The sequence below is a fragment of the Arachis ipaensis genome, chromosome B9 (assembly GCF_059453495.1).
Source record: "Arachis ipaensis isolate K30076 ecotype BB chromosome B9, ASM5945349v1, whole genome shotgun sequence".
Lineage (NCBI taxonomy): Eukaryota > Viridiplantae > Streptophyta > Magnoliopsida > Fabales > Fabaceae > Arachis > Arachis ipaensis.
The window spans coordinates 130,073,666-130,086,142 of record NC_142444.1 but is presented as its reverse complement, the minus strand read 5'-3'; the positions used below and the strand labels follow the sequence as shown (position 1 = coordinate 130,086,142).

The window sequence follows — 12,477 nt, the reverse complement described above, 5'->3', positions numbered from 1 at the left end:
ATTACGGCGATTTTTTGTAAACCGCCACAATTTCTTGGATTGAAACAGTGATTTTTGAATAGGTTAAAACGGCGGTTCAAACCACCATTATTTCCAAATAAAGACATTTTCTTGTCGGTTAAAACAGCGGTTTAAACCATAGTTGTCAGAACCGAACCGGTGATCAAACCGGTCAGACTACTGGGTCACTGGGTCACTGGTTCAACCGGTGGGTCACTGGTTGAACCGGTTAACCCGGTCCCACACAAGTAAAATGTATAAAATAGCTAAAAGCCTAAAAACTTAAAAATTAACAGTTAAAAAATATATCTCCAATAACATTTTAATAAACATTAAATCTCAAATCCTAAAAATAAGTAGTAATCCGAGAATAAACATAAAATTTAGTTCTATTAGTCTATTACATGAACAACTCAATTTAACATAATGAAAATAACAATTCATAGATTATATCCAAGGAGTAACTTCAAAGTCTGGATATCTATCTTCATCTGACAAATCTGGAGCTACATGTTGATTGGTTTCATTCTGATTTGTATTTTCCACAGAAGTATTATTAGCTTCACCATCATCTCGATCTTCTTCCAGATTCAATTCATCTAGCATTTCAATAATGTTTCACAAATCATAATCAATAATAAGGCAAAATATTTGGTTAAAGCATTACAAAATATCCCTAACAACAACATACCCAAATCATCTAAAGCTGATTGAAGAGACATATTTGCAAGATCATTCCGTAAAGCATCAACTTCTTCAGGAGTTAAAAATGGTGGTGAATCTTCCATTATCCATTCCGAATGATCCTCAAATGCATCAAGACAAATTGGATCATAACTTTGCTTTCTCATTCGGTTCCTATGTTATCAAGTAACTTGATTATTCTTATTATGACTAAAAATTTTAAATAATGCCTTCAAGAAAGAATAATAAAAAGTACCTTTGTTGTAGCCTTAAGTTGTAATGAACATAAACAAGATCATTAAGCTTTTGATGCTCTAACCGATTCCTTTTCTTTGAGTGAATGTGTTCAAAAATGCTCCAGTTACGCTCACAACCTGAAGAACTGCAAGTTTGACTCAAAACACGAATTGCTAACTTTTGCAGGTTTGGTGCTCCACATCCATAAGATTCCCACCATTGATCTTAACATAAAAAGAAAACAATCACAATCATAAATATCAAATCTTAAACATATCACAATCATAAAAAACTAATTTTAATACAAAATTTACCAGGCATCACTGTGCTTCGCTCACGTATTGCAGACTGTCTCCCAAAGTCTCCTTCAGCATTCTTAAAGATTCTCTTCTCACTTGTCAATTTAGTAATCAAATCAGCATCACCGTAAGCATATCTCTCAATCACATCTAATAGGCCAGAAATTGTTTCTTTGTGCTTGTCAAATTCTGCAGAATTAAATCGAAAAGCTGGATTTAACCAATAACCAGCAGCATGAAGGTTTCTTTTAAGTTGTAAATCCCAACGTGAATCTAAAATCTTCAAATAAGGTTCAACAACCCTCTTTCTTTTTTGAAACCTCTTCACCATGTCTTCCCTAGCCTTATACATAGCTTGATAAAGGAAACCCATTGCAGCTCTATCTTCACTATCCACAATACGCAATACATGAACAAGTGGCTCCGTAAGCTTAACAATATCAGTGCATTGATTCCAAAATTTAGAATCTAAGACTTGATCCACAAACTTTTTTGCTTTGGCTTCTTTAGAGTAAGCTGAACTTGTCCATTCTCTAGATGCCACCATAGCTCTCAATGCATCCTTTTGAGCCAAAATACTTTGCAAAGCAATGAAATTAGTGGCGAATCGAGTTGGAGCTGGACGAAGTATTTCTCGGCCGCCTGTGAACTGCCTCATCAAGTACAAAGGATGGCAGTGATTATAGATATACTTCGTAATCATTGAAGCTTGTGACACAGTTTCAGTCACTTCCACAAACTTTCCAATATCCTGCAACATCAGATTAATACAATGTGCCGCACAAGGAGACCAATACAATCTAGGAAACTCTGATTCCAACAACCTTCCAGCAGCAACGTAATTTGCAGCATTATCCGTCACTACATGTACAACATTCTCAGGACCAACAAATAACACAACATCCCTAAGCAACTTAAACAAAGCCTCAGCAGTTTTCGAGATATGAGAAGCATCAACTGACTTTAGGAAAACAGTTCCTTTAGGACAATAAACCAAGAAATTAATTAAAGTACGCCTACAACGATCAGTCCATCCATCAGCCATGATAGTACATCCAGTTTGTTTCCAAATCACACGATAACCTTCAATCATCTTCTTTACATCTTCAACCAATTTACTCAACAAATATCCACGAACTCTTTGGTAATTTGGCCCTTTATACCCTGCACCCATATTTGCGATAGCATCGATCATCGGCTGATAATAAGCTGAATTAACCGCATTGAATGGCACAGAGGCATCCATCATCCATCTTGCAATAGCAATATCACACTTCTCCACAATTTCTTTGCTTTGGAGAACACTTTTAATACTTGGTTGAGCACCAGGTGTTGCTGCCGGTGGAAAAAAGGATTGTAGTCCCTTGAGTTGTTTTCCAACTCCCTTTCTAGAGCTAGGTGCTGGAATTCTTGATGCTTGTTGTTGTCGCATCTCATTACGTTCAATCTCATCAAATTCGTCATCACAAGCACCATAACTTTCTGCATATTCTTCTTGAGTTTTTCTTTTCTTGGTTCGAAGATCTTCAATGTTTTGGGAGAATTGGTGTCTCACCGCAGCTGGCACCTTTCGACATGCCTCAATATCTCCACCTTTTCCAGCCAAATGATGCTTAACCCGGTTAATTCCTCCACCCCTAATATGCTTCTCGCAATAAATACATACCAGAGCAGTTTTTCCTTTATCCAAAACTTGTTTACAATGGCCCCATGCAGGATCAGTTTTTCCTCTGTTACTATTTTTTTGGGTTCCAATTGTTGGATCAGGAGTTGATCCTTGTTCTTGAGAAGTTGGTGTTGGTGTTTCTGATGGTGTATTTGATGAAGCCATCCTAAATTCCTAATCAACCAGGGTCCAGGACTAAATGACTAACAATACACAACAACAATCCACTAACTACTAACAATAATATCCAACAGCAACCAACAATTCACAATCAACAAACTGAAGTACTGAACTGAAATAAAACAGAAATCAAACATACCAAACAACAATTCTCATCTGCCCACATACCAAAATCGAACAGAAATCAAACATACCAAACATACCAAACAACAATTCTCATCTGCCCACATACCAAAATCAAACAGAAATCAAACTATCAAACATTCAAACATATGTGAACCACCAATTAAAAAATTAACTTCAAAGTTCAAACATATGTAAACTATCAAACATGTTCTTATCTGCCCGCATACCATAATCATTAATCAATTAACTTCAAAAAATTAAAAAATTAAAAAAACTTACCTGCACGGATGGATCAGCGACGAGCGTCGAGTAGAGAAGAGGGACTGAGGGAGACCTGGAGCGAGGAGCGACGAGGAGGCGACTTCAATGTTCAATCTTTGATGGATGGGGTGAGTCGCGCACTGCTCTGGATGCGGTGGTGAGGTGAGTGCCGCGTGGTTGAAGGCTTGAAGGTGACGGGCCGACGGGGTGACGAAGTGGCTGAAAGCTTGAAGCTGAAGCAGAGTAGGCGAGTAGCAGGGGATGGAGTCATGGCGCCATGGTGATGGTGATGGTGGTCTCTCAACTCTCAACTCTCAAGTCTCAACTCAAAACGTTTGGGTATGGGAGCATGCGAAGGGAAAGGGGGAAACAGGGGAAGGGGATGGAGGCTAGGGTTACAAAACGCAGCAGCTCTGCGCTTTTGTTTTTTTTTTTTTTTTTTTAAAGAAACGACGTCGTTTTAAATCGCAAAAAAAAAAAATTTCGAACCGGTCCGGGTTAAACGAAACCCGCCGGTTCACCGGTTCTGATAAAATCCGGCCGGTTCAATGCGGGTCTCGCCGGTTCAGTTCCTTCTTCGGTTGGATGACTCACCCGGACCGGTTATAGCACCGGTTCGCCGGTTTTCCGGTCCGACCGGCCGGGTCGGTCCAGTTCTGACAACACTGGTTTAAACCGCCGTTATTTCCAGGATTAAAATGGCGATTTTTAGATAGGTTAAAACGGCAGTTTGAACCGCCATTATTACCCTGACATAGTGGCGTTTTGGTTAATTAAAACGACGTTTTTGAACCGCTATTTTTACCCTGACAGTAGCATTTTGGTTGGTTAAATGGCATTTTTGAACCACCGTTTTACCCTGACAGTGACATTTTTATTGGTTAAAACGGCATTTTTACCAATTAAAAGTGACATTTTTTATCGTTTAAAAAACCCGTCGTTTTTATCGTGTTAAATAAATTGTGATTAAAATTTCACAATTGCAAAAAGTCATAATACATAAATAAAATATTATAACTCAAACAAAGTATTAATGTAATATATAATTTTTTATTATTAAAAATCAAAAGTAATAACTCCTATACAAAAATTTGTCTTCCTAAACTTACCAAAATACAAGCATTGCAATAAGCACTAATCAGTCAAATCTACCATCCAGTTTCCTAAACTATCTTAATATCTAATAATGTATTTAAACCATCTAATAAGTGTTGTTTTTACTACTTAGAATATGAATATACAAGACAAGGAGCTTAACTAAGTGATGATGAATAAAATTTGGAGGCCAAAAGTTTCCTCCTTTTGTAATTAGCTTTAAAACAAGTCTGCCTTAATTTCTTGGTCTCTTGTGAGTTCCATCCCAAGAACTTGCTCCAACATCTTTGTTGCTCCAACACTCCAACTTCATTATCCTTGATTTACAAGACGTCTTAAAAATCAATCCTAGAAGAGCAGTTATGATGTAAGAAGTAAAACAAAGTATTTCTCTATGACCTCCAATAATCATGATAATATGATATGTAAGCAGGAATCCGCAGGACGCATGAATATGTTCATACATAATTTAAGAGCTTATTCAAAATAAGATACGAGTCTAAATAAGAAATAGAGAATTATAATACCTAAAAATTACTTCAAATGATATGCATATTCACACGATTTCAGCTAAGGATGCAATAATAATAATAATATAATAATAATAATAATAATAATATAGAATGTCCACCGGATATTAGAAGGACTGAACCTGGTTAAGGTTAATTAAAAAAAATACAACCTTGATTTTGGTTAACTAAAAGTTTGATTCAGGTCAATATACCTAATTGGTTTTAAATGAAAAAAAACCGGTTACAAAATCAATAACAATTTTTTCCGTTCAAAAATCAATTTTATACAAGATCAATTTGAGCATGTAAATCATTTTTGACACTTCAAAAAATCAGTTTTTCTTTTTTTACCATTGTAAAACCGATTTAAACCTATAAATCGATTTTTTTAGGTGAAAATACATCCAAATTTGCATTACCGGGTCATGTTATGACCACAGTATATTAGTTTCATGATGATGTCACAATATTGGCATGAATATAAAGAAATAAGGAGCTCAAGCGGTTAAGGAGAAAAATAAGGATTACAATTGAAATCAACTTAAAACTCAAAGTTGTGTTGTGTCTCATTTTGCTATAAAATCAACTTATCCATCATAGCTTTTGAATGCAACATATCGAAATCCTGATGAACATAAGCATTGGGCTGATTTCTCTCCGTATTTGTATGGAACTACATCATCACCTACAAAATGAAATTTAATGATGCACACATTTGCTTTTACTTGAACCTCTAGAATTATAGTCAATAATGATACTTACATATTCCATGACACAGCAACATGGGTAATGAAGCAGCTCGCCTTCTTGATTCATGTGAAACTTCTATTTTGTTCCTTAAGCTCCTACAGTGACAAATAACAAGTTTCAACTTTCAACCACAAAAAGAAGATATTATTGTTCTTGATTCAAATAATATTATAATAATATACCTTGAGCCTGGAAGCCAGCCACTTAGTCCAACAAAATGGAGTGAAGCAACTAAGAAAGTCTCAAATGGAGTGAAGGAATAAATATTCTTACATTTGGAAGTGGAAGAGATTCCAGGAGCTGAGATGAGCTGCAAACAAAACAAACTCAAATTCAGGAAATCACAGGTTTCCTTACATAGGTTACTACTCAAACTCAACCATGCATTTTATGCTTAATTTTCAATAGAATAATTCTAGAATTTATCAACTGCCGTTCATAGAAATATATTCTTCTGTCAAAAGTGATGTATAGTTATTCATTTTGATAGAGAAACAAGTTAAGTGAGGCTGTGGTCCCCTAGTTGAGAATTTAGTATATACTCTTGTTAATCTCGAACTTCCAAAAACAAAATCACAACAAACCACCACTTTCTTTACCAGAATTTATTCCATATATGCAGAATCTCAACATTGAAAACCCTCATTAGGAAAAATTCAATTTTGATTTCCACTCATATATTTAGACATTCTTGCTCTCAAAAGTTTCATCCTTCATTTACGGATCATGTACTTGAAACAAAGAAAAGAATGAAGCTGAACACAAAAAGAACAAAAACAGGACAAGATTTTTGGATTGGAAAGTTGTGAATTTTAGATCCAGAGTACATATAAACCTCTTGAGCTCCTTAACCAAAAATATTCATGCCAATATTGATGTTTTAACCCCGTGATGGACAGAAAATGAGAAAAATAAGCATGATGTTTTAATTGATGATGATTATATAATTAACTAACAAACATCTACTCTTAATAGATAACTATTTGCTTTGCTTAAAATTATTTTATATATAATGCCTTTAATTTTGACTAGCATATACTTTTTTTATATACTTTATAGGATAGATTTCAATCAATGAAGAAGTAGTAACACCGACCATCGTATTATTTTTATTTATACCATATGATCCTTAAAGTAATTAAAGTAGTTACAAATGGAAGTAGCAGGGAGGAAAGACATTACTAGTAGCAAAATCTTGCCATAACACTAAAAAAGTAGTTAATTCAGCTTATTTGCAATGAAGCAATTAAATAACTTCTGACGTCAGACTTACCAATCCCAAGATGTGTATTGCAACTTGCATAGCATGCAGTCCCCGTTAAGTTTTTGTTCTCCCTGAATGGGATAATGATGGATGAGAAGAGAGATGCAGAAGAAAACAGATGCACACAAAAATATTAAACAATCTTCAAGAAAGCTGCTAACTTATAGCCAGATGAGTGACAATTTCACATCAAACCAAACTTGAAAAGTAGAAGGGAAAAGAGAACAGAACCAAGTCAATGGAAGAATTATAGAAACCTGTAAGGGATGTGGCGATTAGTTGTAGAGTCCCGATATCGTTTTGCAAGCCCAAAATCAATTATGTAAACCTGACAAGTAGAACAATTTCATTATGCATGCATGGTGCCTTAACACTAACAAAGCTGAAGAACAAAAGTGCCACTCAATTGCTAAAACCTAACTAACGCGAAACAGCGTTGCAGCTGTAACCGTGTAGCTACCTGGTTTGCTTTCCGACCAAGTCCCATGAGGAAGTTGTCAGGCTTTATATCTCTATGTAGAAAACCTTTGAAATGCACATATTCTATTCTAGTCATCTGCATCCCAACAAAATTAAGAAAGAGTCAGTACCAAATGCGCTCTTAGCATCAGAACACATAACACACAACAAGATTTATAATACTGATGCATATGACAAAATTTTCAGCAGAACTGTATAGAAGATAAAGAGTGCTAAAACAATTCATCTGTTTCATCTGGAAAAAAATGAACAAAAATAAAACAGGTAAGTGGTTAATTTTCTGGCACAGTGGTTACCCTTATAACCAAAAAATAAAATAAAAGAAGTGAAAGCAAAGCAAGGTCACCATTTGATCAGCCAACATCAATACTGTCTTCAATGAGAACTTCCTTCCACAATACACAAAGGGATCCTCAAGACTAGGCCCCAGCAAATCCATCACAAGAACATTATCCTCCCCATCTACACCAGACCATCTTATGCTAGGAATGCCGCCCACATATTAAGAAAATAAAATCTCAAAAGTCAAAAGTCAATTCTTTTGTTTTTCTTCACTCAGAAAATAGCTTAATATTTCCAAAAAAAGGAAAAAAAAAAAACATACTTCCTCCTTGGAGAATGTTGTAAAGCTTGGCCTCATAAAGCAATTAAGGATGCTTTGTTTTAGTGTTCTCCTGCAACAACACCAAACCAAATCCCACTAAGAGAAAGTTAAGCAGCATGAAAATAGAAAATTGCAAAGCTTTAACCACCAGAATTGCAACAAACAACGATTAGCTCAAAGCAACAACTGTTTAAAAAAAAAAAGCACCATGCGCAACAATCAGATACGCAAACAAAGGTTTAGCAGCTAAAATTATTCAGAAAAATAAAATGATTGAGCTAATTAATTTTGGACAAATGATGCAGATTAATCAGTTTAATAGAACAGATTAGATCTCAAACTAAATAAAATTAGAAGCAAAAAAACAACACAATAGAAAATGCAGCAGTAACAAGCTAACAACAACAACATCACAAAAGATCAATGAAAGTTAAAATACACAATAATAAAAACAGAACCAGCATTCTTTGTTTCTTCCTACTAGGGCATGAAGTAGATCTAAAAGAACAAAGAGTTACCTATTAGAAGTGATAGAGATGGCAAAACCAAATTGTGGAAGCTTGCTGAAGGTAGCAACAGCGGTGTTGCTTGCCACGGCGAGGAGATGAGCCAGATTGAAAACCAGATCGAAGAAGATAGCGACAACGGTGTTGCTTACGATGGCGCAGAGATGAATGATGGCGATGAGATGAGTGGCGACAAATCTTCATATCGAAGCCAAATCATAGAAGCTCGCTGAAGGAGGAGAACGCGCCGCCAGAGGAGAACATTTCCAGAGGAGATCGTCGCTGGAGGTCGCAGGAGAGATCCTTTCAGTTCCCAGCACACAATCTCGTCGGAGGAGAATGCCAAGAAAATCGTCGCTGGAGCAGATCGTCGTCGGAGCAGTCGCTGGTGCAGATCATCGCCGGAGCAGAGCACAAATCGTTGTTTTCGGGTTTGACAATGGTGGCAACGCGCGTTAGGGTTTTCCTTCTTGGGACACATTCGATTTAAGATATTTGGGTTTTCCAAGCCTTATGGGTTTTCCTTCGTTTAGGCCCTTTTTAATTTTAACAATCAGCTCCGATAATGGCGGTTTTAACCGCCAAAATCACCGAATGCCGCCATTTTATGCTAATTAATTATGGCAGCATCAAAAAATACTATAATATTATGGCAATTTTTTAAAATTGTTGTAATGTAAATATCATTTTAAACTATTTTTTTTTTGTAGTGTTAGAATTATTAGAAACATTAGAAATGATAACATTATTGTTGTTTAGTTCTATAGTAATTTTTTTTAGCTTCGTTTTTAAAATTATTTTTGAGATTTTCAGCAATTTTATAAGTTTTAGTCTGTTATAAACGTTTTTTTAAAGTCCTCTCAATCTCATGATCAAAGTCAAAAAAAAGTTTTTTATCCCTGTTCTTCTGCATAAATAATAAAAAAAAAAAGAAAAATGTGAATCCTCAACATCACAGTAAAAAGAATTCGAATGAGACAACTAGTAAATAAAATAAAATACAACTAAACAATTGATAAAGTAAAAGCCGACAATAAAATAAAAAAAAGGTAAACGGAAGAAACGAAAAATTGAAAAAAAGGAAGAATTAAAATTAAGAAAAAAGAAAGTAAAGAACAAAAATGGGAGGTTCTATTGAAGGAAAAAAATAAAAGAAAATAAAAAATTAAAAGGAATATAATTATGAAAAAATAGAACGAACGTTTTGTTTTTTTTTTTTTGTTTTTTTAATATAAAATTAAAACTAAATAATAATAAAATAAAATAAAAAAAGAAAAACAGGGGAGGGGAACAAAATTGAAGGAATAAAAGAAATAGAAAATGAAAATAAAAAAGTAATAATAAAAGATAACTAATTGAAAATAAAAAATTATCTAATTTAGATAATCAAACAATGAGTAGTTGCCAATCACAGTCAATCACCGGCAACGGCGTCAAAAATTTTGTGTAGATTCTGAAAATTACAAACTAACCGGCAAGTGCACCAGATCATACCAAGTAATACCTCAGGTAAGTGAGGGTTGATTCCAAGAGAATTGATGGATCAAACAATAATTGGGTGATTTACTTAGTCAGACAAGAAAAAAGAAGTGTTTTGGGTTCAAATTGCATTAAACAGTAATTCAGAAAAGTGAAAAAAGCAAACAGTAAATTGGTTGTGAGAAATAATGTGAGAAAATAATTAAGGTTTTGGAGATGTTCAAAATTCGGGATTAACAATTCTTATTAACTACTTTGATTATGTAAAGATTCAATTCACATCAAAATTTAAATGATTAGACTCCAATTCTTTGGTAATTTAATCTTCCTCTAACTCAATTAACCGCCAATTCTTTGGTCACTTAATATAATTAGAGGGTTTAAGTTCAAATCCTAGTTTATAAGCCATACCAAAACCCTAAAAATCCAAAGATGATATGATTATATGTCACGTATCACATTAAATCTAGATAATTAGAGAGTTATGAGAATTCAATTTCAAGCTGTTATTCAAGTGATATAATTTTTTCAAGATTCAACAAGAAATCAAGTTAGAAAAGAGTTATTTTCCAATACACTCCAATCCGTAGGATGAAGAACGAAATAGATTCTTGAATATAAATCAATGCATGAATCAGAAGTAGAAACTAATAGTTATTAATTCATCCAAATAAACAGAGCTCCTAACCTTAACAATGGAGATTTAGTTGTTCATAATTCAGAGAAAACAAGGATTCAAAAATTCTGTAAAGTGCGGAATAGAAAAAGTGTGCCCACAGGGCTGAGATATCTTCTCTTTTATATCTGATCCTAATTGATTTAGAAATTAAATTCAAAAACCTAAATAATTAATATCTTTTTTAATTAAAAATAAATTAAAATATAATTTAAATACATGTGGGACCACATCCTGGGTGCAATTGGTGGCGCCATACTTGGATGGAGTGGCGCCTAACTTGAGCATCACTTGAGTTCATGGTGTTTGGCATGGGAGTCCTCGAGTTCAACTTAGTGAGTAAGTATGGCACCATACTTGAGATGGCTTGTGATGATGGCATTCAACTTGGCATTCCAGGCACTCTACTTGAGATTTGTGATGTATATGGCGCTGATCACGGTGCCAAACACTGTGATGTGGCGTTTGGCGCCACCTTATGCTCTAAATCCAGAGAATAAGCATAGACTATTTGAAAAGTTTTGGAAGTTAGCTTTCTAGTGTTGCTAGAACCAAATCATTTGGACCTCTATAGTTTAAGTTATGCTCGTTGGAGTGTGAAGAGGTCAGGGTTGACAATATCCACGAATTCTTTTTGCACTTGTCTTCAATTCTTGGTCTTTTCTCTTTTTCAAACTCTGCCAAACTTGTCTAAATGCTACCTATAATAAATCAAATAACAAAACAACTCAAAGTAGCATTCATGGTGGCTTAAAACACCTAAATCTCATAATAATGTAGCAAATTCACATGCAAATTACTAAGAAAAGATAATAGAGATGCTCATGCATCAAACTGCTAGTTTATGCGGTTCGGTTTAAAATGCAAATTCGCTTGGAGAGAAATCAATGTCAAATTGCTAAACCGACCAAAAATCAATTGGTCATATTGAATCAAGACTCATTTTTTTTAAAGAATAGAAGAAAAGATCCTCACCCAAAATGACCTCATTTGAGGTTGAGGGTTCTTTTTTTTTTTTTAAGCTGAATTTAAAATGGAAAAAGAAACGAATCTCCTCACTCTTACTTCTTTTTACTGCCACTCTCTCAAGTCTCAAAGAACAAAAATGACAAACCCTAAGTCAATCCTTCTCATCGCCTTGGTCCCGCTATCGTCCCTTCACCATCCGCGCTCTTCAATCTTAAACAATTCAAACTTAGAAATAGTTAAACAAAATAAATACTAAAGAAACCCCATAAAAGTGGGGGAGCGATGACAATGGACTTGGAACGATGCAGCAACGACAGATTAGAACAACGAAAGGACGTGAGGTGAATTTGGAATAACATGGTCCGATATGGCACACTGCAGCAACGATAAATCTTTAACGATGCGGCAACAATAAATCTGCATTTTCTAGCCTCCTTGATAGAGAAATAAATCCTCTCAATTTTTTTCCTCAATTATTTGATAAAGTATGATATCTCACCTTACATTTTTTAAGTGAGGTCAAGAGAAAACATGTAAGAGAAGATATTAAATTGTGAGAAATCACACTTTACCAAATAAATAAAGCATAAAGATTGAAAGGATCCACTCTCCCCTGATAGTGCTCCATGTAGTGACACATCATGCTGCATTTCTTATGTGTGGTGTTATATGTGATGATATGAATACAA

At 34.7% G+C, this 12,477-nt stretch overlaps 2 protein-coding genes across 2 annotated transcripts; both read right to left on the bottom strand.

Annotated features, from left to right (window-relative positions):
- Positions 1-447: 447 nt before the first annotated feature.
- On the bottom strand, positions 448-3,051 carry LOC148546309 (uncharacterized). Its single transcript, XM_088499185.1, has 4 exons — positions 1,236-3,051; positions 941-1,145; positions 692-858; positions 448-599 (listed from the first exon to the last, which is right to left on the bottom strand). The coding sequence occupies exons 1-4, from the start codon at positions 3,049-3,051 to the stop codon at positions 448-450; spliced, it is 2,340 nt and encodes a 779-aa protein (XP_088355311.1).
- Positions 3,052-5,541: 2,490 nt separating this feature from the next.
- Positions 5,542-9,177, bottom strand: LOC107618904 (casein kinase 1-like protein 4). The gene is made up of 9 exons (XM_021112512.2): positions 8,677-9,177; positions 8,159-8,228; positions 7,901-8,036; positions 7,535-7,630; positions 7,332-7,402; positions 7,084-7,145; positions 6,084-6,120; positions 5,823-5,905; positions 5,542-5,745 (listed from the first exon to the last, which is right to left on the bottom strand). The coding sequence occupies exons 3-9, from the start codon at positions 7,991-7,993 to the stop codon at positions 5,648-5,650; spliced, it is 540 nt and encodes a 179-aa protein (XP_020968171.1). The 5' UTR covers positions 7,994-8,036; positions 8,159-8,228; positions 8,677-9,177; the 3' UTR covers positions 5,542-5,647.
- Between the last annotated feature and the right edge of the window lie 3,300 nt (positions 9,178-12,477).